The sequence below is a fragment of the Daphnia magna genome, linkage group LG4, assembly GCF_020631705.1.
Source record: "Daphnia magna isolate NIES linkage group LG4, ASM2063170v1.1, whole genome shotgun sequence".
NCBI classification, from domain to species: domain Eukaryota; kingdom Metazoa; phylum Arthropoda; class Branchiopoda; order Diplostraca; family Daphniidae; genus Daphnia; species Daphnia magna.
The window spans coordinates 10,788,164-10,812,372 of NC_059185.1; the positions used below are offsets into that span (position 1 = coordinate 10,788,164).

General features: G+C 40.6%; 9 protein-coding genes across 9 annotated transcripts; 3 read left to right on the forward strand and 6 right to left on the reverse strand.

Annotated features, from left to right (window-relative positions):
* Nucleotides 1-125: 125 nt before the first annotated feature.
* LOC116921873 (ubiquitin carboxyl-terminal hydrolase 15) lies at nucleotides 126-4,460 on the reverse strand. Its single transcript, XM_032928232.2, is given in 18 exon segments — nucleotides 126-413; nucleotides 472-560; nucleotides 632-885; nucleotides 941-1,127; nucleotides 1,188-1,455; nucleotides 1,457-1,664; nucleotides 1,793-2,088; nucleotides 2,090-2,197; nucleotides 2,273-2,431; nucleotides 2,503-2,676; nucleotides 2,734-2,836; nucleotides 2,910-2,939; nucleotides 3,097-3,307; nucleotides 3,369-3,495; nucleotides 3,581-3,708; nucleotides 3,783-3,910; nucleotides 3,975-4,077; nucleotides 4,302-4,460. Coding segments are annotated over 17 exon segments (2,736 nt in total). The 5' UTR covers nucleotides 4,076-4,077; nucleotides 4,302-4,460; the 3' UTR covers nucleotides 126-248.
* Nucleotides 4,461-4,812: 352 nt separating this feature from the next.
* On the reverse strand, nucleotides 4,813-5,511 carry LOC116921882 (acyl-CoA-binding protein homolog). The gene is made up of 3 exons (XM_032928243.2): nucleotides 5,353-5,511; nucleotides 5,159-5,273; nucleotides 4,813-5,092 (listed from the first exon to the last, which is right to left on the reverse strand). Exons 1-3 carry the CDS (start codon nucleotides 5,365-5,367, stop codon nucleotides 4,956-4,958), a joined length of 267 nt encoding a protein of 88 aa, XP_032784134.2. The 5' UTR covers nucleotides 5,368-5,511; the 3' UTR covers nucleotides 4,813-4,955.
* Nucleotides 5,512-5,711: 200 nt separating this feature from the next.
* On the reverse strand, nucleotides 5,712-6,436 carry LOC116921878 (histone H2A). Its single transcript, XM_032928240.2, has one exon. The coding sequence runs from the start codon at nucleotides 6,401-6,403 to the stop codon at nucleotides 6,023-6,025; it is 381 nt and encodes a 126-aa protein (XP_032784131.1). The 5' UTR covers nucleotides 6,404-6,436; the 3' UTR covers nucleotides 5,712-6,022.
* Nucleotides 6,437-6,738: 302 nt separating this feature from the next.
* On the forward strand, nucleotides 6,739-7,408 carry LOC116921885 (histone H2B.1/H2B.2). Its single transcript, XM_032928244.2, has one exon. The coding sequence runs from the start codon at nucleotides 6,812-6,814 to the stop codon at nucleotides 7,181-7,183; it is 372 nt and encodes a 123-aa protein (XP_032784135.2). The 5' UTR covers nucleotides 6,739-6,811; the 3' UTR covers nucleotides 7,184-7,408.
* On the reverse strand, nucleotides 7,409-8,755 carry LOC116921886 (histone H4). Its single transcript, XM_032928245.2, has one exon. The coding sequence runs from the start codon at nucleotides 8,744-8,746 to the stop codon at nucleotides 8,435-8,437; it is 312 nt and encodes a 103-aa protein (XP_032784136.1). The 5' UTR covers nucleotides 8,747-8,755; the 3' UTR covers nucleotides 7,409-8,434.
* Nucleotides 8,756-9,030: 275 nt separating this feature from the next.
* LOC116921891 (histone H3) lies at nucleotides 9,031-9,504 on the forward strand. Its single transcript, XM_032928255.2, has one exon. It carries the CDS (start codon nucleotides 9,048-9,050, stop codon nucleotides 9,456-9,458), a length of 411 nt encoding a protein of 136 aa, XP_032784146.1. The 5' UTR covers nucleotides 9,031-9,047; the 3' UTR covers nucleotides 9,459-9,504.
* Nucleotides 9,505-10,655: 1,151 nt separating this feature from the next.
* LOC116921890 lies at nucleotides 10,656-11,894 on the forward strand. The gene is made up of 6 exons (XM_032928254.2): nucleotides 10,656-10,861; nucleotides 10,935-10,994; nucleotides 11,067-11,145; nucleotides 11,222-11,370; nucleotides 11,439-11,559; nucleotides 11,628-11,894. Exons 1-6 carry the CDS (start codon nucleotides 10,783-10,785, stop codon nucleotides 11,860-11,862), a joined length of 723 nt encoding a protein of 240 aa, XP_032784145.2. The 5' UTR covers nucleotides 10,656-10,782; the 3' UTR covers nucleotides 11,863-11,894.
* A 42-nt stretch (nucleotides 11,895-11,936) lies between these two features.
* On the reverse strand, nucleotides 11,937-13,457 carry LOC116921889 (39S ribosomal protein L2, mitochondrial). The gene is made up of 5 exons (XM_032928253.2): nucleotides 13,010-13,457; nucleotides 12,699-12,947; nucleotides 12,492-12,552; nucleotides 12,162-12,422; nucleotides 11,937-12,100 (listed from the first exon to the last, which is right to left on the reverse strand). Exons 1-5 carry the CDS (start codon nucleotides 13,278-13,280, stop codon nucleotides 11,998-12,000), a joined length of 945 nt encoding a protein of 314 aa, XP_032784144.1. The 5' UTR covers nucleotides 13,281-13,457; the 3' UTR covers nucleotides 11,937-11,997.
* Nucleotides 13,458-13,912: 455 nt separating this feature from the next.
* On the reverse strand, nucleotides 13,913-24,014 carry LOC116921887 (nipped-B-like protein). The gene is given in 27 exon segments (XM_032928246.2): nucleotides 13,913-15,206; nucleotides 15,277-15,661; nucleotides 15,746-16,019; nucleotides 16,082-16,296; nucleotides 16,360-16,572; nucleotides 16,649-16,720; nucleotides 16,797-16,868; nucleotides 16,934-17,035; nucleotides 17,117-17,305; nucleotides 17,307-17,653; nucleotides 17,715-17,943; nucleotides 18,040-18,228; nucleotides 18,293-18,565; nucleotides 18,653-18,904; nucleotides 18,906-19,187; nucleotides 19,261-19,599; nucleotides 19,670-19,816; nucleotides 19,899-20,151; nucleotides 20,218-20,431; nucleotides 20,501-20,752; nucleotides 20,815-20,914; nucleotides 21,015-21,474; nucleotides 21,556-22,154; nucleotides 22,242-22,500; nucleotides 22,580-22,763; nucleotides 22,836-23,003; nucleotides 23,794-24,014. Coding segments are annotated over 26 exon segments (6,387 nt in total). The 5' UTR covers nucleotides 22,900-23,003; nucleotides 23,794-24,014; the 3' UTR covers nucleotides 13,913-14,784.
* Nucleotides 24,015-24,209: the final 195 nt, after the last annotated feature.

The following is a 24,209-nucleotide window of genomic DNA, read 5'->3' on the forward strand; positions in this document are numbered from 1 at the left end:
ATATAATAAAGCTATAAATATTATATGTAAATATAAATTAATTTTATATACCAACATTAACTATTAAATACAATTTGTTAACACTTATTCAAAAATTACTTAACTACTAAGTAATAAATAAAAAATTGAATGGTAATGTGTAGTATACACCAAATATCCAACAAATTTCATTCCCAAACGCTCTGTACAAAGCACAGCACGAGTAAAGGACTAGCACTGAAAGCGGAAAAACCATGAGGAGCAAACAATCAACTCGAATCCATATCTTCTTCGCTGTCATTTGCTGAGTTTCGCTTAGCGTGCGTCTTGTGGACGGGTGCTGGGGAAGACTTTGTCAAAGGAGGTCTGACATTTTCAATCCATTTACCGTTTTGGTTGCGCCGGATGTAAAACAAAACATATGCCGCTTTCGACTGTTGAAATCGATGATTAAAAAAATATATAATCTCCAAAACACAATATTGTACTTACACAAACAGACTCCTCGCTTGCTTCAGAGACACTGCTATCGTCAAAATAATGCCAACAACCATCATCCTTGTTCTTCGCGTAGGCAGTATCTGAGAACAAACGAGTTAAAGGAAATTATAACGTCAATTTCTAAGTTGAACGATTTTAAGTTTTGACTTACAGTGGCCACCGCCAAGCCCTCCATAGTGATTACAGACCCCGATCAGGTCATAAACGGCATCCGTTGGATTTGGATCAATTATATAAGGGGCCATATTTAATCCACGGATGGGGAATTCTACCAATGTATCAAGCTTGTCTCGTAGAGACCGCGTGTAAGAAAAACGCTTTAAATGGATGACGAGTACTTCAGGTAGCGACCACAAATCGAATTTCTTGGTTGCTCTTACATGCTTTTTACAGGTTGGACAATACCTAAGGTTATAAAAATGTTAGAAACTTGCAACCAGATATCAGGAGAAAATAATACCAGGCATCATCAGCTCCTAATCGTTCAATAGAGGTAAAGACTTCAAGGCATTCCTTTAGCTGAAGAACTTGCTTTTTCACATTTACTCTTTGCTGTGACGACGCGTCTTCGGCGTATTTTTCAGCTTCGGCATTGTAACTTAGTTCCTTAACAGCCGGGTCCCATTCGCAAGATACAAAACTTTTTGCTGTAAATTTGAATCCGTTTTAATATAAGCAATATTACTAGTTAGGAATATCGAATTTACCGGCAAGAGTAATTAGCTTTCCATTTTCCTTAATTTTTCCAAGACTTGAATTTCCACTCAAGTTGACCAGATCCATGGAAAAAAGTCGTTTAGATTGTGACGCCTTCGCAGCAGAATCAATTCCATTGATCTCCATACAAGGCAGTTCGTTTCCGTTTTCGAGGGACATGTCAACGTCTTCGGTGTCCATCTCATTCTCACAGACGGTTTGATTAGTGGACGATATATCCGTGATAGCATCAGATGACGATGGGCCTGCCAGTTCCTGGATCATCTGATGATTTTAGATAACGTTTCATACGGGTCACTATGCATTGGTATAGTTGATCATGATCCATCCCTTCACGAGGCACTTGAAGGATGAAGGGAACACCGAACATGCTACCGTAGCCGTAATTGTTCCTAGTTTTTACTTCTTTTAGGTACACACCTAAACAACAAGTGCCCGTTGTCCCAAGCCTTTCAGGTAACTCATACCTAAATGGGAAATATGAAAATGGATTTCAATATAATAATATGAAATTTAGATTCTATTCTTTATGACGGAAATATGAGTACGAATTTGACGACAATAAAGAAGATCTATGGATATTATTTAAACTTACGCATATATAACATCACGCTCGCTGATTTGAGAAATGCTGCTGTCGTTCGTGAAGACCTGGTGAAACTTATGCTGATGGACGTCGGCTACAATCAGGTGGTCGGCTGGGATTCCACAAAGCTTAGATAAAGCTTCAGTCAAATCAAGAATCGTACCCATTTTTGGTACTATCACTCGATAGCGCATAGCCTTCTGCTCAGGATCTACGCGTGCTAGATACAACTCAATTGGTCTTTCCTTTTTGACTGGCATTGGCAGTGATAAATAACATGTCGGGTCAAAGGTAACCGAGACCTTGTTCGCACTCCGGACACACCAAGGTTGACTTCAACATCCCATGGAAGAGATCTACTATAACAGAATCGTTCCGTTTTCGATAATTTTCCCAACCTTCACGTGCAACGTCCTAAAAAGAAAATCAAGTGTTGAAGACAAACGAGTTGAAGGTAAACGAACGGTACCATGAGAAATAATAAGCTACCGCATCTGAACGTCCGTCAGCGTCCTTGAGTTCAATGTAAGGCTTCTTCAAAATCCGATTCAAATCTTCATGTAAGCCGTCGAGGAGAAAGGTGAGTAATTCCTGTGAATCATGTTGCTGGTATCCGGAAAACTGCGGAGCAAATCTGCCAACTTGCAACTAATCCAATTTAGAAATGTATTCATACATAAATTAAAAACTAGACATTTTGATTTAAGTTAATAAGGTACCTTGAATGCTCTCGGAGGGAATGCATGGTGTTGGCCAGACCACATTGCTTTTAAGAGGTCGGCGAAAGCTTTTGCTATTTCACCTTGATTGCCTAGAGGGTTCTCCTTGTTCAATTCAGCCCAATGTCGCTCTTCCAAAAAGTACCGTTGAATGGGCGGAGTATTTGACATACACTAAAACGTCAGTTAGTACTAATAAGTTTTATCTAAGTTCTGAATGGTTTAACCTACTTGCAAGACGCTGTTCATGAAACAAGTGTTACCCAAATTGTTAAGCCCACAAAGACCTGGTTGAACGGAACGGGAACCTGAAGAATCTCCATCGTAATGGCGACTGAATAATTTAGAAAAAGAGAAAAAAAATTAGTTGTTTAATAGCAAAACAATGCATGAACTTAAGTTCTTACAGTGATGAATAAGACGCCCCTACTACTGACCTGTAAAATTACAAAATATGGAAACAATTGGCGAAAAACAATTTGAAAAAAAAATAAAAAAATAAAAAAAAATAAAAAAAAATAAAATAATAAAATAATAATAATAATAATAATAATAATAATAATAATAATATAAATACTATATAAATCAGACTACCGTTTTGAATACGATGTCTTTCGCGGCCACGTTCCATCCTCGTTTTGTACTTCAGCCACCAATGTTTGGTTTGTCATTAGACTTAGTTCCTGGATTGATTGCTTTTTCATTGGTAATTCTTCATAAGCTTGATTGCTTGATTTCGTCCACAGATGTATGTTGCTATTTTCGGGAATTTCAAATATGTCACGTAGAACTTTTTCGACAGTTTCTGACAAACATATATTTAATTATTTGGTGAACTGATGTGTGAATTGCTTCTGTCAGTTTACCTAGTGTATCTCGTTTGCTAAATTTCTTCACACATGTTTTCTCAGTCTCAGGGTATTTGGCCAATTTAAGCTCCGTCAAATAAATTTCGACCCGTAGATAACTAGTCAACATTCCATGGTCTACAACCTAAAAATATAAGAAATAGACAACAAGCAATGTTGGTTATAAGATTAATATGTAAAGAAGAAGGGAAAAAATAAAAAATAAAAACCTTTCTGGCTATTGGTTCCTGTCCAGGAGTAAGTTGGTACCATTTCACAAGTAAGTTCCAGACTGGTTCAGGTACCAATGCAAAATCAATGTCTTCTGTCAGATGTTCTTTTAATTCTATGGTATTTTCTATTTTTTTTTTTACAAAAAAACTATAATATTTGAATGAAATGACAAAATTTTAAAATACTTTCTGTAACAACCTTTTAGGAGAGCTAAATTATCAATATTTCCTGGATGACATGCAGGATCTCTGACATTGTTGGGATCCCATTTATCCCACCCAACATATTTTTTCCACGAGTTGAACCAATGGAGGTCAATAATATACCTGAAAGATATAAATAACAAAAGTAAACTATGCATCAAAGATTCATACTGCTCTCATCTCATACCATGTGTCACCATCACTCAGGGGTTGATCTATCAAATCTTTGATCTGACTGTATTCACTGGTACTATCCGATGGTCCTGCAATAGTAGTTCCTTCAGCCATGTCTGTTTAAAAAGTAGGAAACATTTTTAGCTATTAACTTTTCTAGAGCTATGTGTGTTGATGAAATAGTGATAATCCAATTTTCAAAAGACAGATAAACGATAATTATTTAAACATTTAAATGAGAAAAGAACAGATAAAAATTTTTATAATGTTTCGTTTTTGACATGCATTTCGAGGCCAATGCGAGGCAATGACTTTCGGTAAGAAATCTATTTTTACTTACCAACAAATCTTTTCCAATACACAGTTGAGCCAATATCCAATCACAACCTTTAAAGATAGCGCAATGTCAAAAATATTATGTGATTATGTCTGTATACAAGAAATCGACTAACCACTAACCGGCGTTTAACCTTATTCCCTCTAGAAAAGAAATCCGTTATGCACTGCTTTTGCAACCGCCATCTCGTAGAAACTCAAGCTATTTGAGCATAGTCGTTTCTTCCCCCATAGATGTCTTTGTGTTTGGGGACTACGGTAGTCCGACTACCCTACGCCTCTACGGCGGCTAAATTATATTTTATTATATGATATCGAAAACAATTTTTTTTACTTGAAATTAGTAGTTTGTTGAGTTATTCAAATTCAAAGTTATTGCGATAAGGACAAAGAAAAAACAAAGACGTTTCAAGTTCGGTTCCGTGGGTGGGTGATACCTTAATACTGGAAGGTAGATTTGCACTAGATGGCAGTGCAGGATCTCTACAAAATTACAGAAATAAATTTAAAATGGGTCAAATGGTGTTCCGTATACTTCTGTACCATCAAATTTAGTATAGGACAACACTGAACATTAAAATAATTTTAAATTTAAGAAAACTGAGCTGTCTGGTAAAGGTGGACATTAGCACGGAGGATCACGATATGAAGATGCGAATCATGAAATATATTTTGCCACCAACTCTGCTGATTTGGCTATATAGGCTTCCTTGGCAGCATCCGAGGACATACCTTTCTTCGATTCCCAAGAATCCCACTTAGCTTTTCCTTTCAAGTCCAGCATACCGGGTCGCGCTACGTTATGAAAATATGCTTATGAAGGTGCGATAGTATGAAGGAAATTCGAAAATTCATACTCACCAACGTTAACATCCCCAACAGTGGCTTGTTTGAACAAAGCATAGAGGTCTTTCAATTCATCATTTGTTGGCGTGGCAGGCAATGCCTTGATATCTTCAGCAGCCTTGATGAATTTCTATACAGATCATTAACAAAAAACATGAAACTTTTGAAAACAGTCAAATAAATTAACTTAAATAATTTCTTAGGCTTACTTGATCCAGAGACATAATGTGCGTGAGTTGAGAGAAGAAAATAAAAGGCTATGGTTGTAATGGCGTCCACTGATTTGTACGCCAATCGAAGACCTCAGAAGTTTACTGTAGACTACCAAGAACGTCTTCCACTTCGGAGTACGATTTTTTGGGGCGTTCTTATCGAAACCTCATCGAATGACAAACAGTTGCAATATTTTACTTTCTTTGCTTTGCTTTCCTTCTTCAACTAATCCCAACCCAGCCTTGTACTTGTATTTAGTATCCCGTTACATTTGACTATCTCGAACATTCAATTTTTACATGCTATCATATGATGAGAAACGGAAATCAAGTAGTCATATGTTTCACACGCTCAAACTCTTTTCAAGAATTTAGGACAACAAACTGGACAGCTTGTTTAAAACAAAATAAACAGATGGGCGAAGCTTTGAGTTCAAGGGATAAGGTCAAAAGCGATGATAATTTCTGCGTACGTCTTCAGAACTATAATTAGAACCTACAGATAATACAAAAAAAAATTAAAATGTGAAATTGCAAAACAGAATACCGTCACACGCTACTAGAAGTCCCCTAAATTTGGTAAAATAAATTCGCAGGAAATCATCATTTCTATAGAAATGGTGGCCCTGAAAAGGGCCGTTTGTTTGCAATAGAAGGGAAGAAGGAATTAAGCCTTGGCGGGCTTATCAGTCTTCTTGGGCAAGAGAACAGCCTGGATGTTGGGTAGAACACCGCCCTGAGCGATGGTGACACCAGAGAGAAGTTTGTTCAATTCTTCGTCGTTGCGGATTGCCAATTGCAAGTGGCGAGGGATGATACGCGTCTTCTTGTTGTCACGAGCTGCGTTTCCAGCCAACTCAAGTACCTCAGCGGCCAAGTACTCCATGACAGCAGCCAAATATACAGGGGCGCCAGCACCGACACGTTCAGCGTACGAGCCTTTACGGAGCATTCGGTGGATACGACCGACGGGAAATTGAAGTCCAGCTCTGCTTGAACGAGTCTTTGACTTTCCCTTTACTTTGCCTCCTTTACCACGACCAGACATGATATGTTTGTTTGTTAGATGAACCGATTCCTACAACTGAGGAAATTGTTAATCAAATCAAAAATGACAATGTGGTTTATATACCCAGTTGGACAAAATTTGGAAACCGGCACTAAAGCTTTTTAGCCAATGGCTAACGTTCTTCCAGAAATTCCTACTTGTTTTAGCATAGAATATGCTACAACGTTTTCCTGTTCACAACGGAAAGCTCCCCATTGGGTATTGTACATCTACTTTAATCTGCTACCCGCATTGGCCCTAGCTAAGGGAAATTGGCTACTTTCAGGTAGATGAGTAAATGGATTCCTGATACAAATACGGCCAAAGGACCTAGAAGTCTCCAAACGATAATACAGATTTCTCAGTAAATAGCTTGCATTCGAACTTTAACAACGAAAAAAAAGAAAAATGCCCCCCAAGGTCAGTGGAAAAGCAGCGAAAAAGGCCGGTAAAGCTCAGAAGAACATTGTTAAAGGAGACAAAAAGAAAAAGCGAAAGAGGAAGGAGAGCTACGCCATTTACATCTACAAAGTTTTGAAGCAGGTCCATCCTGACACCGGCATCTCCTCCAAAGCCATGACTATCATGAACAGCTTCGTCAACGACATCTTTGAGCGTATTGCTGGAGAATCTTCTCGTCTTGCTCACTACAACAAGAGATCTACCATCACGAGCCGCGAAATTCAAACGGCTGTCCGTTTACTATTGCCAGGAGAATTGGCTAAACACGCCGTGTCTGAGGGCACCAAAGCTGTGACCAAGTACACCAGTACCAAGTAGATTGTTTCTCCTGGTCATTCTGAGACTTAACGGCCCTTTTCAGGGCCACCAACTCGATAAAGAGCTAGAACATGCTACCGATCATCGTTAAGTACCAATTTTAGCTGTGACTTGATGATGAGACAATTTCCATTAGGATAGAAAATGTTTCATTTGCAGCCTGGACGAAATGTAGTAACGAGGAACAACCTTATATAATAAACTAAAAATGTACTGAATAACAGATGAATTACCATTGACATTGATCCTTAACCCTTGCCGATCTTAGGTGTATTTGCTGTGAATATTGTCCACACTAAAAGGGATCAGTTCTCCAATTCAGGTGTCGATTGATGCAAATAAAATCGACAAATTATACCACGTGTAGCACTCAGGTGGAAGAATCTTTCATCAACAGGCAGGGTAGGAAACGGAATAAGCCATGAGGAAAACAATAGGGATGGTGGGAGAGAGCACATTTTTGCGTTCCGTTCCTCTGGGGAATCTGTTGCGTAATGTCAAGCCAATGCAAGGTGATTCAAGGGCAACCATTCTCAAGAAAATAGAAAAATGGAGGGAGGGTACACATTCAGAGACAAAAAAAAACAAAAGCAAACACAATATTAATAGAACATAACATAATCGACTACAATTTTATATTCTGCATCACCTAATTTTTCTCAAACGTTTTTTCACTGGTGCTCTTTAAGCCTAATTGGGCAACGGGTGGGCAGCCACACTTTCAAATAACTATCCATAGTTGTGGTATGCAAATTCATTCAGATAAATAGTTGCTGAGGGCTTGCTATTACCCCACTTTCAAAGATTCCTAGATGGTTAATATCTTTTGTATATTGTAAAATCTTCTGACCATTTAATCACAAGGCTCGCAAATGCTAAAGTGCAAACTAATGGCAATGTCATAAAGACAGAAAAGAAGAGACTGTACGCATGTTTCAGTCGTTGAAGTTACTGTGGCGAGAACTTTGTAAACCATCTATGGAAAGGGCTTACATTTTTTGCTGCGTCTGCCATACGCATGTGCTTTAAGTATGAAACTGATATTTTATTCAGTAGATATGGAATCTAGGCATCGTGATATTAAAAATTTTTGATAAAAGAAAAGGCAATATCTCTTGCACTTTTCTAATATAACAGAATTTCAACTTCGCTTTTTAAATACTAAAAGCAATAGCGTGCTTTACTTCTTTAATTACGTGTTGGCCCTGATAAGGGCCGATTGGTTCAGAAACAGTAGTAGTCGGGTGAAATTTAACCGCCGAAACCGTACAGAGTGCGACCCTGGCGTTTTAAGGCGTATACGACATCCATGGCCGTCACGGTCTTCCTCTTAGCGTGTTCGGTGTAGGTAACAGCATCCCGAATGACGTTCTCAAGGAACACTTTCAAAACACCTCGAGTCTCTTCGTAGATGAGACCAGAAATACGTTTGACACCGCCTCGGCGGGCAAGACGACGGATAGCAGGCTTGGTGATACCTTGAATGTTATCACGCAAAACTTTGCGATGGCGTTTCGCGCCTCCTTTGCCGAGTCCTTTACCACCTTTGCCACGACCAGTCATTTCGAGTGTTTCAGAGATTTGGAAAGTACAGAATGATGAATTATGATCTGGTTTCCCCCTTATAAACCCAGTAGCCCCACTCTGATTGGCTAACATCAGCTTTTCACCTATTGACCCTATCCCTACTCATATTTACCGAGGGGCTTTGTGTTCTGTACGCTATTCGTTTTCCCTCCCTTTTTAATCTGACCAATGGCGTTAAAGTACCTTGGCTTCACTGCATCCACGCTATATATAAGTTCAAACATCTTCCATCAGTCTTAGTTTTAAACTTTAAGTTTTCCAACATCCATTCCTGAAAATGGCTCGTACAAAGCAGACTGCTCGCAAATCCACCGGTGGCAAGGCTCCCCGCAAACAGTTGGCCACGAAGGCTGCTCGTAAGAGTGCCCCAGCCACTGGCGGTGTCAAGAAACCCCATCGTTATCGTCCCGGTACCGTCGCTCTCCGAGAGATCCGCCGTTACCAGAAATCGACTGAGCTTTTGATCCGCAAGTTGCCCTTCCAGCGCTTGGTCAGAGAAATTGCCCAAGATTTCAAGACCGATTTGCGCTTCCAGAGCTCGGCCGTCATGGCGTTGCAGGAGGCAAGCGAGGCCTACTTGGTTGGTCTGTTTGAAGACACCAATTTGTGCGCCATCCATGCCAAACGAGTTACCATCATGCCCAAGGACATCCAACTGGCTCGTCGTATCCGTGGTGAACGTGCTTAGCTGCATTTTTTATCTTTCAATTACCAAACGGCCCTTTTCAGGGCCACCACATTTTCAAGTTAAGAGATCAATACTTCTTCACTTAAAAGCACTGTACAATCTCGATTTTCGTCATCCAACACCCATATCGTCGCTTGTAAATTCTGAAAGTTCTCAGTGGTGTTAGTTTCAATTGTTGTTACAACTTAAACCATTAACGTTACAATTTGTTTTCGGTTCAATCGAAGTCACTTTGACGCATGGAAGTAGGTTAGCAAACGATTGTTGGTTTGTTTTCTACTACTTGTATTCTACAAACCTTAGATTTTGCAAATATGAATCCCGAGATACCATCGGTAATCTTCTACATCTTGCCAACGGTTATTTTCCAGAAAGGTGCTCGTGACAAATAAAATTTTGTTAACCTTTTCTTGTTTCTAAGAGCAAATTTCCGTCCTCGAGTATGAAAAGATGAAGATTTTCTAGATTTCTGAAAGCCCACACGCCGACGTTAAATCAGAAATGACATCATTATCGACTCGATATTAAACTCTTCATCTTAAAAAGAGGAAACATCACAAAATCGTTTTCAACGTGTGATTGCTCAACGTCAAACACATCACGAAAGAAGGAACCCCGATTGTACATAATACAGAGAAACCAAAAATAAATAATTAAACTGAAACATGTTTTTCCTTCCATTTTACAAAATTTAGGCGGTTTATAAATGTATGTTTTACTAGTCCCCACAATACTTGGGATCACTTGTATTATTCTTATCAAAAAGGAAATTTGTGGCCATGAAAAGGCCGAACCCATCATATGTCGGAAGTAGAACTTTGTTCCTTTGTGCTACTTTGGAATTCTAAAGCTAACTTGCAATTTTCGAAAGAAATCTCAAAAGAAATAACAGCTCTTCATTTTGTGAAGGTTTGTTGAGGTTTCTCTCAGTAGTTGCCGACGATCACGACGGGGCTTTTTACCAATATTTAAAAAAAATTTCTTACCCCTGTATCCACCCATCAGTCACTATCTTTTAGATGACAAAATTCCGTTTGACACTTGAATAAAGAATTGGACACAGAGGACAAAAACTACCCTTTTCACTCACTATCGCACTACTATCGGTCATTATCAAAATTGTACATCCGGCTTACTGCACCAAAGAAGAGCGACCAGTGATGACCCATTGCACAGAAGCTGGAAATTCTTTCGAAACATGGGGGGCGTCAGTCGTCATCGGCTACCACGGCATACAATAGTTTAAACTCATATATTAAATAGTGGGACGTTCTAGTGAAAAGTCGTTTGTGGCACGGTCTTATTTTTTCGTCCTGATATCGAAATGAAGTCTGTCAATTCGTTGATTTTGTTTTCGGAAGTTATTCTGCTCGTTATTGCTCTGCTTTTTACTGCAACCGTTGGTAAGTTCTTTAGAATTTAGTGGATGATTTATGGTTTTCCTTTTCAACGCAAACTCTAACGCGATTACAACAGATGGGCAAATGAATACCAATTTCGATGACGACGCGCAATGTGAACCCTCCCTGGCTGATGGTATGACGCTGTGAACTTCTCATGTTTGTAGGTTCTAACACTTGTCATCTTTTGATTTTGATATCCTTTTAGCATGTTTTACGGACGTCGCCCTAGACCTGCGGTGCCTAGGATCAACTAAGAGGTCGGCGCAATGTAACGATCTGTGCAGGTAGAAGAGGACGCTGATAACATTCATACAATTTAGCAAATGGGTTCAGCTACCGATTTAATAAAATATAATTCAGATCCATTGATGACGCTCTTCAGTGTACAGCTGATATAATAGATACAGACTGTGGTCAGAAAGACGGACGTGACCGATTTGATGCATGGCTCCGTGGTTTGAGGGCTGTCTATTACTCACTATGCGGCAAGGATCGGCTTACTATTTTGGGTAAAATATCCCCCGTCACTGAATATCATACTTTCATAAGGTTACGTCTAACTCAGTAACTTTGCTAGGTTTAACCCAAAATGCTGATTGCTGGAATCCAATGAGCTTCGTCGCATGCGTTGAGAAAATGGCAGGAATCGATCATGTTAATGACCTACTACGGCTACGACTCGATATGAATCAGTGCAAGTTAGTCATTAACTCTATAATTTCAAAATAGTTAAATATTTACTTATCTTATTTTGCCTACGATGTAGTCGCCTGATGATAAGTATTAGCACGTGTAACGTCAAAGCAACCAGCTTGGGATTGGTCAGTGCCCGATGCTCTCCTTCTCTAGAGGGCGTCAATGAAATCATCCATACCTTTTTCTCAAAAACAGAATGCGGGCGAGTGTGTAACACTGGAAGCAGTATTTTCCAGAACACTAGCACAGCTTCAGTTCTTTGTCTTCTAATGTTTTTGTTGTTTACTGTAATTCTAAAATTTTGAATACGTCAAATATACGTGGTTGTTCTAGGAAAGATAAGGAATGGTCAAAATCCATCTACACGAAGACTCGTGAATACATACGAATTTTCTATTATGTATTGGCTAAAAGGCAATACTTATTATTTTCGGCACACCTTAGCTTACCACACTGAGAGTCAATGGTAATTCTGTAATCTTGTTTGTTTTCCGATTATCCACAATCTTGAGAGGAGGAAGAGGGCGTATTTTCCTTCCAAACCTATAAAACGACAAAATGGTAAAATAATGCAAGAAGCCGTAATGGCGAAAATGAAAAATACCTTCCATCCTTCCTGTGCCAAAGGCCAGAACGAGGCCGGAATCCGAGCCACCTAAGGCGTTGAGCACTTCCGATGTGTTTTGTATTGTGATCTTCGTTACCAACGTGTCCTACAGTGGCCATGCATTCTTGTTTGAGGGACATTTCTTGTTTGGACGGGAGTTGGATTATGCATCGATCGCCAACTTTGCGGACGAGTATAGCACGAGAACCAGCCGACACTGCAATTGTGCTTCCCTCTCCAACGTATTTTTCTACGCAACTTTAGAAAAATATGATTTCATAAGATTCCACAAGAACTTTTTGATATTGAGAACATTGAAACTGTTACCAGACTTCAGTTCCTACTGGTAGTGCCCCCAAAGGATGAGCATCTCCTTCTTTTGGTCGAACTATGAAAATAGATTTAAATCAATATTAAGGAAACCAGCAAGAACAAGTTTTGAAAAAATGTCAAATTTTTGTGATCTCATGTTGTCAGCAAAAACTTAAGAGAGAATGGTTAGTAGCTTTAACTAGAAAGACAGAAGGTACATACTTGCAATTCTGGGAATGTGCCCAGATGTTGATATTAAATCTCCAGCCTTCATAGTAGAGGATGCAATAATATATCTAACTTTATCCCCACTGGCCACCAATGCAATCTTTGCACTGCGACAAGGGTCATACTGTATTGCCAAGATTTTTTCCACCAGAGGAGGCCCTTCCTTTGGTCCATGACGACAATTATCTACCCACCTATACTTTTTCTTGTGTCCACCTCCAAGCCCACCAACAACCCGTTTACCTGTATATAAAAATATTTATACCTAGATGTTATGGTCTTTGTAGGCATCCAGAAACTCTAACCTGTGGTAGGATCCCTTCCAGCTAACTTCATAAGAGGCAGTTTCTTCACAGTATATTTCTCAGGGAATTTCACTATCCATCTGAAACCAAAAGCTTTCCATCCAGTTTCTGTCAGATAACCATGTTTATTTATAAATCTTATTTGCTGGTGCTGAGGTAGTAGTTGGATAAGGGTAGTAGTTGGAAACTTGGCCGATAGACTTTGATTTAACATGAAACGACTATTAGTGACACACAGCCTTGAGAACGAATTCAATACATTTTGCATCATCTTGCTTTTAACACTTCGAATGAAAAAGCATCGATGAATATGGTTTGTTTAACAATCCCCCAGTTCGTTGGAAAAATCACTGTTTCTAGCAGACGATGCAACTGAGCAGCGGAAACCGGTGTGGAGCTTCGTAACATTAGCCGGGAAAACTCGGAACACGTGTTTTGCCAATTCATTAATTCAACCGAGTGAACTTAGTTTGTTCTACTAATAAAATATAGTGGTATGATTTTTTATAACCCATATACTAGGCATGATTTCATAACCAGATAGCTCACTTACTTTCCAAGTTAACACCTAAAAAACACATACAAATAACTAATCACAATTGCCATAAAAAAAACCTTAACCTCACATTTCGAGCTAAACTTCCAACGATGTCAATTTAGCATTTTTTTCGCCTGTTGGTGTGACATAACAAGTTAACATTAACAATTATTGCAACCGATTCCTGGATTACCTTAAAGATGGCAGGAAATTCAGTGGAGATATTGCAACCTGAAAATTCTATAAATGAACAACAAAACAAGCTCAACATGACTGCTTGTTGGAAGCATTAGAACAATCCAATTATATAAAGTCAAATTTTTAAGTCAATATTTTCAGAATTTGCAATTGTAAAAACACATCAATACTTCCAAAACTGTGTCGATTTATATTTCAAATACAATAAACTCGTACGTCCATAATTATGGTACAGTAGAAAATACGGTACACGCCCACATACATACAAGCAATTACGCCTCCAACGCACTTTTCCGTTAAACACACACACACACACACACAAAAGGATATCTTTCTTTCAGTGAAAAAAAAAACTAAATAAACAATCATAGATCAACGGGGAGTAATCTAAGCTGGGAGAGGAGGATTATAACAGCTGAAAATCAGCCGAATAATAAATTAAACTCTTTAGAGAAAAATTGTGGTGTGTATCTGTGTTGGTATGGCGTGGCGGCGGGAACGAGAGGACTGCGGGAGGGTGGAATAGTTCTAGGTACAACCAAACACAGGCAGCTACAAAATTCGTCGCGTTTGCCATACATCATCATGTGCGAAAATAATTTGATTCAATTTATTCAGGCGCGAGATGAAGGAAGTGAACTAGAGCTGGGTAAACGAGGGGAGTCCAGTAGAATCGAGAGATGAGAACACCTTGAACTCGAGAAAACAGAATTTCAAAGTGAAGTTTTGTAACTACTTAACCCAATCCCTCTCTGGTTTGCGTAGATATATTATATGTATAGCACTAATTTGCCGTTCGCTACGCAGGAAAGATCGCGAAAATGAGAAATAAGCCCTGCAAAAACTGTACATATTATTTCTCCTTAGACTGAATACCGACCGACTGCTACAGTCGATAGTGTCTGGTACAGAGTATTTTAGAAATCGAGCCGTGGAACTGTTGCCTAACTCTCGTATTTGGTTATGACGATTCGAGTCAGTATTGCCTTTCCCAAATTGAAACTGTATCGGAGAAAGTTCGGTTAGCGTTATCAGGTATTCAAGCTCTGAAGTCCGGATCGCAATCCGAGTCGTCACTGCTTTCGTCGCTCTCAATTTTTCGCTTTCGTTTCTTATGTGATTTTTTCTTACTGCTACTACTACTACTTTTCTCTGCCCTTGGTGATCTTGGAGTTTTCGCCGATTTTGTTCGAGGCGTTTTCATTGGTGTCGTCGGCGCTCCCATTATCGTTGCACCCGTCGCTAATGCCGGCGCTGCTCCGAAAACGGGCACTCCAATTGGAACGTCAGTCGGGACAGGTGATTCAGAAACTTGATACGTCCGCATGGCAGAGGCCAGTCTCTCTTCTTCATCTTCTTCAGCGGGATCGATTTTGAGCATGAGCTGCTTGAACTCTATATACTTCTCTACCAGCGACTGTTTACTGGACACCTCCACGTAACCAGTTATACCAAGGTTTTCTGTTTCAAAAATGGAAAGGATACGATTATAAAATCAATATACGGATCGGACAGTTCAGTGCTATCATACCTTTCAACGCATGTAATGTTGGTCTTGGCATGAAAATGTTGACCACTTTTCTTGGTGCATTCTTCTCGTATATTTTCGCCCCTTCTGACGGGGAATACTGGGTTATTTTGGCATCCGTCAGGCCATACTGGTCTTTTAGGTGTTGCTTAAGCATGAGAAGAAGGAGACAACCTTGAGCGGCAGTCAGAAATTCCTCGAACGGTGTTGTATCTGGAGGTAATCGTTGCATAATGGATGCAATGTCCTCGTCGTCTTCTTCTTCCTCCGGACTAGTAGGAACAGCACTGGGGAGAAGGGATTCTCTGAATCCTTGAAGGAGGTTAGACCCCGTCACTGATACCATAATGTCAATATGGTGGATCAAAAACAGCGGTTCATCGATCACCTGAATTACAAAATATAAACATTAAGGTTTATTTTTATTTTTTTAAACTGAACGATGAAATATTTTGGTTAATCCATTACTTACCTGGTAGGGAAAGGAAGCTAGATTGTCTGCCAGATAAAGGAGCTGTGCGAGAGGATTCTTTGATGTCTCGTCGAATTGTTTGAGCATTGAAAGCACAAGAGCTCGTCGCTGCTGTTTTGTACCACGCAGAAGAGAGTAGAGGAAGCCATTGAGGGCAGACGGATGTTCCCCTTCCCTGAGCCGGAAACCACGAGCAATTCCTTGGCTTTCCTGAATTGCACTAGCCACTGAACACTTGGTACCGCTTTTCTTGTTTGGAGTCTCCACTGTGCTCCTACAAATAGCAATTATTCCATAAAGCAAATGCTGCAGTTCAAGGTAGCTTTTGGACTTCACTTCGAAGCTGATTGGACAGGTGAATTCTCTTTGGGAGCGCTTTCGATTAGTGATTGCAACTGATAAGAGAGTCGGATGCCTTGTAACGCTTTCATGTGAATAAACCCCGGGTACTTCTTTTCAATTTCTTGCAACTGCTTATCGGCAGCATGAGATACACGTTCACCATCAGTGCTAATGCAAACCAAATACGGAACGATTTGCACCGGATGGACCTGTTTGGATCGACGTATCGTTACGCAAAATCGTTTTTGGTAAATAAATCAAACGAGCCTTACCAATCCTTGCTGGAGGATCAACTGTGTCACTCTGAAGGCTGATTGTCGAACACTAGATGAAGAGTGGATGAAGCAATCCAGGATAGGCTTCAGATACAATTGAATAACAGTGCTGGCCATTCCCGAGGTTACGTCTCCCATCTCCTTTAGGTTTTCCTTCTTTGACGTCTTAGACCACTGTTGGTCTTCTTTGATCATTCGAATTTCCTCTTCCTACAGAAAGAAGTTTAAAAATCAGCAATCATGACGCACAATGGTAAAAAAACCAAAGCAGTCACTGGGAACATACTTGGAGGTAGGTTTCGATGTTGTTTAACACTTGAACCTTTAGTCGCAATGGAACGGATGGCTCCAACAATCGCTGTTGAGGAGATGATTAAGAAAAAGACAGATTAAAGGCCTATTCACAAAGTTGATAATTAGTTGTATAAACTTACGTTAAGATAAACCGATTTTAGAGATTCCCCCAACATGAAATCATAATGTCTAATGCAGACGGAGCCAATGGCCTGAAAGAGAAACAAGAATTTTCTAGTAATTATTTTCTATTGATAAAGTCGCCAAATTAAGTTACCTGAAGAGTAAAGAACTGCATGTCAGTACAGTTTTGGCACACGAAGTAAAGAAGTATCTCCATTACTTGTTGTTTGGTCGAGTCAGGTAAACCAAAGCGCACCTGAAACCATAGGAATCATATTAAATCATTCTCTATTTTCAACCAAAAATGGAAAAAACTAAACTAGAAAAATAGTCTCACCTCTTCGTCCGTAAAATCGAAATGTCTGAGCAATAATCCTACGGTGAAAAGCGCCCTCCGGAAGAAAGGCCGATGTTGGACGAGTCGTGGATTATCTGGATCTCTTTCGTGCATCAACTTGTACTCGGTTAGTGGCCCAAAGTATTTTCGGAAGCAATCTCGGATGAGTTTAAAATTTCGTGTCACATGGATTGACAACTGAACCCAGGCACGAAAGACAAGCAGCCACTACGGCTTTTTCGTGTTGCAAAATCAACTTGACGGCATCTTCTTCGAGCTGGGCAAGAAAAGACTCACTCGGATGTTCTAGCAAAGGAACCACTACTTCCAACGTGCGCGCAACATCGCTGATAATTTGATAGTCGCCTTGTGTTCTACAGCGAAGGCTCAGGTAAGGTTGAAGGGTCATGGCGTGCGGTACCAGCAAAAGGGGTCGTATTTTCGCGAACAAATACAGTGTCGTCATACAGGCAACTAATCGCTGGGAGGCTCCTTTCGTTTCTCCGCCATTTGCACTTTTACCATCCACCGATGCTGCTATAAGGAAAAATATAAGTGTCACGCAAATGCATTCATTAATGAGCCAATTAGAACTCACCAGAATTGGACACACGAGCAAGGGATGCTTCTTCAAGACGAAGGATATTTTCGACTAAACAATCAACAATCTGCTGACAGGCCGTTAAGAGAGCTTTGGAAGGTTCGACGTTTGCTTTCGCGGTATCGTCTTTGTCCTCTTTCGGTCGAAACATTTGTTGAAGAAGTTGTTCAAGCCAATCTAAGCCAGTATCTCTGCAAGCGGCTACCACATCAGTAATATTCATGACCTGAATGAAAGAAGTAAAGAATCATTGTGAGACTTCACTCGTAATGGCACACACCAATCAATAAATAAAAAAAGGTGAGTAAATGTAGATACCGACCTTTCTCATTAAAGCATTGAAATCAAGAGTAGGTTTATCTCTGACTGGGCTAAACCACATGGCCTGGAAAACCTCCATGACAAGTTTTTTTATGCCGCCTTCTTCGTCGTTCACGCGTCTGATCATTTTCACACATATCTCGGGAATCTTGGGAAAATCAGGGCACTCGGTGCAGATATCTTTCATAATCTACAATATCAAAAATGATTAACACGGAATTGATGCTACCATTCATTCTAAATCCCTCAAATACCTTAATGACTCTTTTGCGGACACTAACTCCCGTGTCCAAAATACGAGCAGACAACATAGTATAATATTTATCAATAAGCTCTGGGCGCGATAGGACAAACTTTCCCACTAGATCGACAGCTGCTTCTCTGACCGCTGTACTTTGGTCCAGGAAAGAATGATGAACACCAAGTTGCATGTCTGTTCGGGCAAGGACGACTGGATCCGATTCGACGATTTGGGTTAGGCATTTCATAGCTTTGGCTCGCACAGCGATGGCAGGTTCCGTCAAAACCTACAAATGAAAACACGTATATGAAAATAAATAACCGAAGAAATATGCTGCTCAATAACAGATTGATTTAAACCAGAGTGAGTTTACCTTTAAAATGTGTTTGAGATACGAATCAAAGCTTTGAGAAAACGGTCTTTTGGAAGCCAGAAAACGAGTAATAAGCTCGGAGCTTTCAGCATCAAGAGGGGTGGTTAAGACCTGAGTTCTTGTACCCGGTGCTGCTTCCGGGAAAGGATTGATTTTAGAAAGTAGCAACTTCTTTCTTCGATCAATCATCTCCATCGACCGATTGTGATTATTGCAATCGGCACCAATATTTTCAGGATGAGGCTTTCTTAGCAGCGTCGTTGTCGTCCTCAGAGGACGAAGAGGAGGAAGACGATGACGACGATGAAAAGTGATTTCGTTTTTTCTTCTTTTTCTTTTTCTTTGGTGTTTCTTTGTTCTGTGGTCGTTCTTCCTGACCAGCATCGGGTACATTGTCAGACGAAATGGCTCTTTTTGTCACGCTGGATTTGGTATCTATATACCACTGGGCGACGTAGAAATGTCGCGCGTGAAGCATAGCGGGATCACATTGAGAGTTTACAGCAAGATAATCAAGCAACAATGACTGAAGAATCTAAACAGGAAGAACACAGCAAAGGCGTTACTCGTAATCCTCGATAGTAAAAACATTTTATTATACACCGTACCTCGGTTTTGTCTGCTGGGAGATTTTCTTTCTCGTGATCTTTGTCCCCACTCTTTTTCTTCTTTTTATGCTTTTTGGACTTGAATTCTTCAACTGAGTTGTTTGCTTCATCTTCACGGACCTGCTTCAACAATTGGTCGATGGTATCCGTTTTGTGTTGAGAACTGACGGCGTCTTTTCTAAGACGAGCTGCCACTACGCCGAGGTACTCCAGTGATGCCACCCGCAAGAGAACATCGACATTTTTGTTGCTGAAGTTCTGCACCAATAGCTTGCCCAAAAGAGATAGCAACAGCTCAGCAGCCGGCCATTCAGGCTTGTTAACGGTACTCAAGAGATCCTTCAGAACAAAGTAAATAACTTTATTAGCCTCTTCGACTAAAGTTTTTATCAGTAAAAAAACACGTTACTTGTACGAAATTTTCAAAAAGTGGACGGTAATCGACTTCCTCGTTGTTTTTAACTCCGCACTTCCCGAGAAAAACCGACAGAAAATTGGCAGCTGTCCGGACTGCAGTATCGTACCGCGTGGCTACCACTACCTCCGGATCCATGGCCTAAATTGACCAACACGTTAAAGTTAATAAAGATACGTTTGGTACGTAGAGACCAAAGCTTTAAAAAGAAATTTTGTCTTACCAAGACAGAGCTGTCCGTGTCCTCGCCCTGAACGGTTGTTCCCGGGGGAGCTCCTAACTTCTCCGGGAGGCTTAGGACACACTGAATGAGCTGAAGGACTAAGGCGGTGAGCATCTGTATGTGCTGATCAGCGCTAAGGCGGAAAGTTCGAAGCCCTCGTTTGGAAGAGGGCAGTCGTGCGATGGAAGCTAGGATGTCGTCGAGCAATAGCCGTCTATGTTTATCATAGCGGCTAAAGATAGTGGTCACAAGTCTAAATCCCAATAATGTGAGCCATTAAGAAGTGCTGCTAGCTCAACTATTTATTTACAACGTATACCTCAGAGAAGACAACTGTAACTCGGGGATATTCTCGACGAAAAACGGCGCGACACCTACGGTTGAAAGATGGAGTACCGCCGTATCGGTTAGCGTTTGGACTGCCAATAATTCAGCCATCAAGCCGACTAGTACAACCATTTTGTGATAAACCAATAGAACGGTTTTATCACGCACTTCTCGCACATGTGCCCTTTTCTTTTTTGAACTGCCACCTGTTACGAGCGGTAAAACGATGCTGGTGTCATAGGTCTCAAGGTGCCACTGTTATTAACTATTGGTACCTGAACTCATGACATCCTTTTTGGACTCTGTCCGGTAAACGGGATCGTATGCCGGATAGATTGAATGCTGCAACTGGAACCTAGCCAACTGAACGATTCTCTCAATGACTTCTTCGAGATATGCTCGCTTAGGCATGTTCTGCGCTGTAAGAATATGAAGGGCTGCCAGCGCCGCCTCAACAGCTCGGAGTACACGTTCAGAAGACAATTCCGTCCACAACTTGCTCTCCTCTTCATCCTCATCTGGATCCCCTGTAATTATAATAGCGAAGAATAAAATACTAACGTTGAAAAGTATAAATGTGCAATCTTACCAAGCAGAGAAATTTTGGCTCCATCGCGTATGTTCTTTTCGAGCAAGTTGAGTAACCGAACAAGTCTTTCGGGTGGAACGGCGGACATGGCACCAATGGACTAAAAACAATCAGAAGTTAGCACAAGGAATTCGATATTCAGAAAAAAAGCTTGCGCGAGACTCGGTCTACCCAACAGATGTAATTATCTAGACCAGTACCTTCAGCTTTGCTGCTTCAGCGCACAAATCGTGAAGTTGCTGTTTCGGAATCATTGCCTCTTGCGGTATATCCGTATCGTTGTCCAAGTCGGCCGGGGCATTCAGATCAGCATCTTCCGTGGCATCAAAAATGTGTTCTACTAAGCGCGTAAACCTCTGAAACGTATTGGTCTCCATGAGTTCCTCGGCACTCAATTTACCCTCTTCATGGGTTATCTTGCGCTCCAGTCGTTTAAATTTTTTTTTCGGTGCTGGTGTCACTTCATCGTTGCCTGTTACGACCTCACCGGTGGATTTTCGTTTGCGAGGCGTTTCTTCTTTTCGCACTTTCACTTTTGGCTTTGTCTCTTCTTGAATTGGCTTTTCCTCTTTAATTGGTTCCACTGGTTTAACAGCTCCGCTATCGGAATCAGAGTCTTCTTTATAGGACGGTCGCCCACTATTATGTTTCCTTGACGTACTGAAAAAGAATTCAATAGTTAATAAATAAATAAAAAATAAATAAAATATATTTATGCTATGAAGCTGAGAAATTTCCTACCGATGGTTTTGTTTAGACGAACTGTTTGTGGACGACGTAGCGATGGGCTCTGGTTTGACAGACTCGACATACTGGTGGTTATGCGCGGGTTGTTGAGGTACGGCAGGTTGGCGTTGGAACACTGGTTTTTCCGTTTCATTCCGTTCGTGTGAATGCGTAGAAGCTATCGTATTCGGATACTCTTGATGGTTGTAAAACGGCAACTGAGGCTGGGCAGCTTGCTGTGGGGATTGATGCTGCGATTGTAGTTGAATTTGCTGCTGAGGAATCTGTTGCGGCTGATTATGCTGTGGTGGTAGCGGCTCTACAAGAGCCATGGCAGGGTGTGTTGCTTGCGGTTGTTGTGGGTGATGCTGTTGCGGATAATGTTGCTGGGCTTGTTGCTGCTGGTATTGCTGCTGGGCTGGTACTGGAGTATGAACAGGTTTTTCATATCCCCAGCTAGGGCTATTGTAGCCTTGCTGTGGCTGCTGGGGGTACACATTGTTTTGCGCAACCAAAAGCTTCGTTTGCGTGGAATATGGACTGCCTTGTGGAACGTAATTCATTGCGGCTTGCGCGGGTAACCCTGGAGCAGGACTTTGCTGAGGAGCATATCCCTGTGGAAATTTAACACAAATCATTTTTAAAAAGCATGTAAGCTATACATGCATTTCAAAACACAAATTAAAATAATTTGATTTTACCTGAACAGAATTTCCACTTGGTGTGTAGGCCCCAACATGAGTGGCAGGCGACGCATAACCAATTTGCTGCTGAGAATTATACATGGCTTGCTGCTGCTGTTGATGAGGATGCACAGAGTTTTGATTGCTGTTCCACGGTTGTGGGTGCTGCTGTTGTTGCTGTCGAAAGACATGTGGATTTCGCTGCAGGATTGCACCCAGCAACTCAGGTTGTGGTTGTGAGATTTCTGGGTGGTTGAAATTTTCATAGCGTTGATCTCTGAAGAAGTTACAGGGTTGTCATAAATAGAGGTATTTTCATACAACTTGATGGAGAAAATGTAAAAAAGGAAAAATACCTCAAAATTATGTGCTGGGGATTATACGAGGTTGTGGTGAGTGCATGCTGAAGTTGAGCTGCCAAGGCATCATCATGAGTAGACAGGAGTCTATGAGCTTCCTCAGCGACCCGTGGATGGAAAAGCAATGAACGACTGGATTGTGTGGAAGCCAGTGGTGCTGGCAATGGCATCTCAGGTAGCACTATTAGAAGATCAACAATCAATGATGGATTTTAAACACAACAACAGTTGTTGAAAAAAACCAGGCTCTTACAGTCGCTGAGGCTTGCAATGCCTGCCAGGCTGATGATTGGGATTGTAGGGATTTCACCATTCATCGTGAAAGACCCTACCTCACCGTTGGTAAGGTTGAGGATCAACAACCAACTCCTTTACCAATATCCACTTGATCTCTGACAATCCTCACATGGCAACATCCAGACTATTTAAAAAAATGAAAAGCAGCTTTAAAAGCTAACCTACAACATGGACAAAGAAACTGGAACTTTTAAGACCACTGTAAACATCACTTGTAACCCAGACTAGGTCAGCGATTCCGCAGATGCCGGCTACAGGTGACGATTAACAGGTTAATATACTATATCTACCCTATAATATTAGTGCATCATGTTACCCAGGAAAAACGGGTTTCAATGCGATCTATTTATGTACCATTCAATTCTACTTTGGCTTTGTGTTTTGGAATATTGCAAAAATCTAATGTAGACTGAGAATAAATAAAGCGGCGCAAGGAGAGTCATCTGACGGCTATAAACAGCCGAAGCCTTTTTCAAACAGTACAGCCCCCTAGACTTGACGGAATCATATACATTCCCTTAATTACTGCTCCCAGTCATAAAAAACCAACAACATTCTCGATCAAAGTAAGTGGAATTCGACCACAATTAGGATCACTATAACGATTAGATAGGGCAGAAAGTTATTTTGAACATGAAAATTAAAAAGAAAAAAAAATACATTCAATCTCAAGTTGCACTCAAATCCCGCCGCGTCTACAAATGGCGGCCTAGGCGATCCGGGCATCGCAGCAAACCGATACAATAGCATCTGATCTTATGAAATTCTACAGATTCTAAGCATTTTGGGGCTAAATGAAAACTGAACATACAAAGCACGACGAAAAGAGGAAATCCAATTAGAGCTCTTTAACGGCTAAAGTCACCGCTCAGCTTGACGTGTCAAAGGGCAAACAAACAGAAATATCAACGTACACAAACGGTCGGGTGAAGCACTCACAAGCACTTATGGTCTTCTTTTGGTTTGAGCACTGATGAAAACGTTTAATATAACTTTGAAAACTTCCTGATACACACTATTAAACTTAAGTCAACGAAAATAATCTTTTTTTAGTGTAATGTAGATTAAGACGCGCCAAATTTCGCCATCAGTTCGACGATGTGTTGTGTGTACGAGCTATGGCCAAAGTACGTATCGCCTCCGCTAGGGAGCCCACAGTATTAAACAGTTTCCTCATTTTTGGCATTTTCAAACTGTTTTTAGCGTCTCAAATGTACAATAAACTATTTTCTGTTTTTCAATTTCCCTTCTTGATATAAATTTCCCTCATTTGGAGCTAGTTTCTTCCTGACTGTTAAAATCTTTTCTTCAAAATAATTGAATCTTTCGG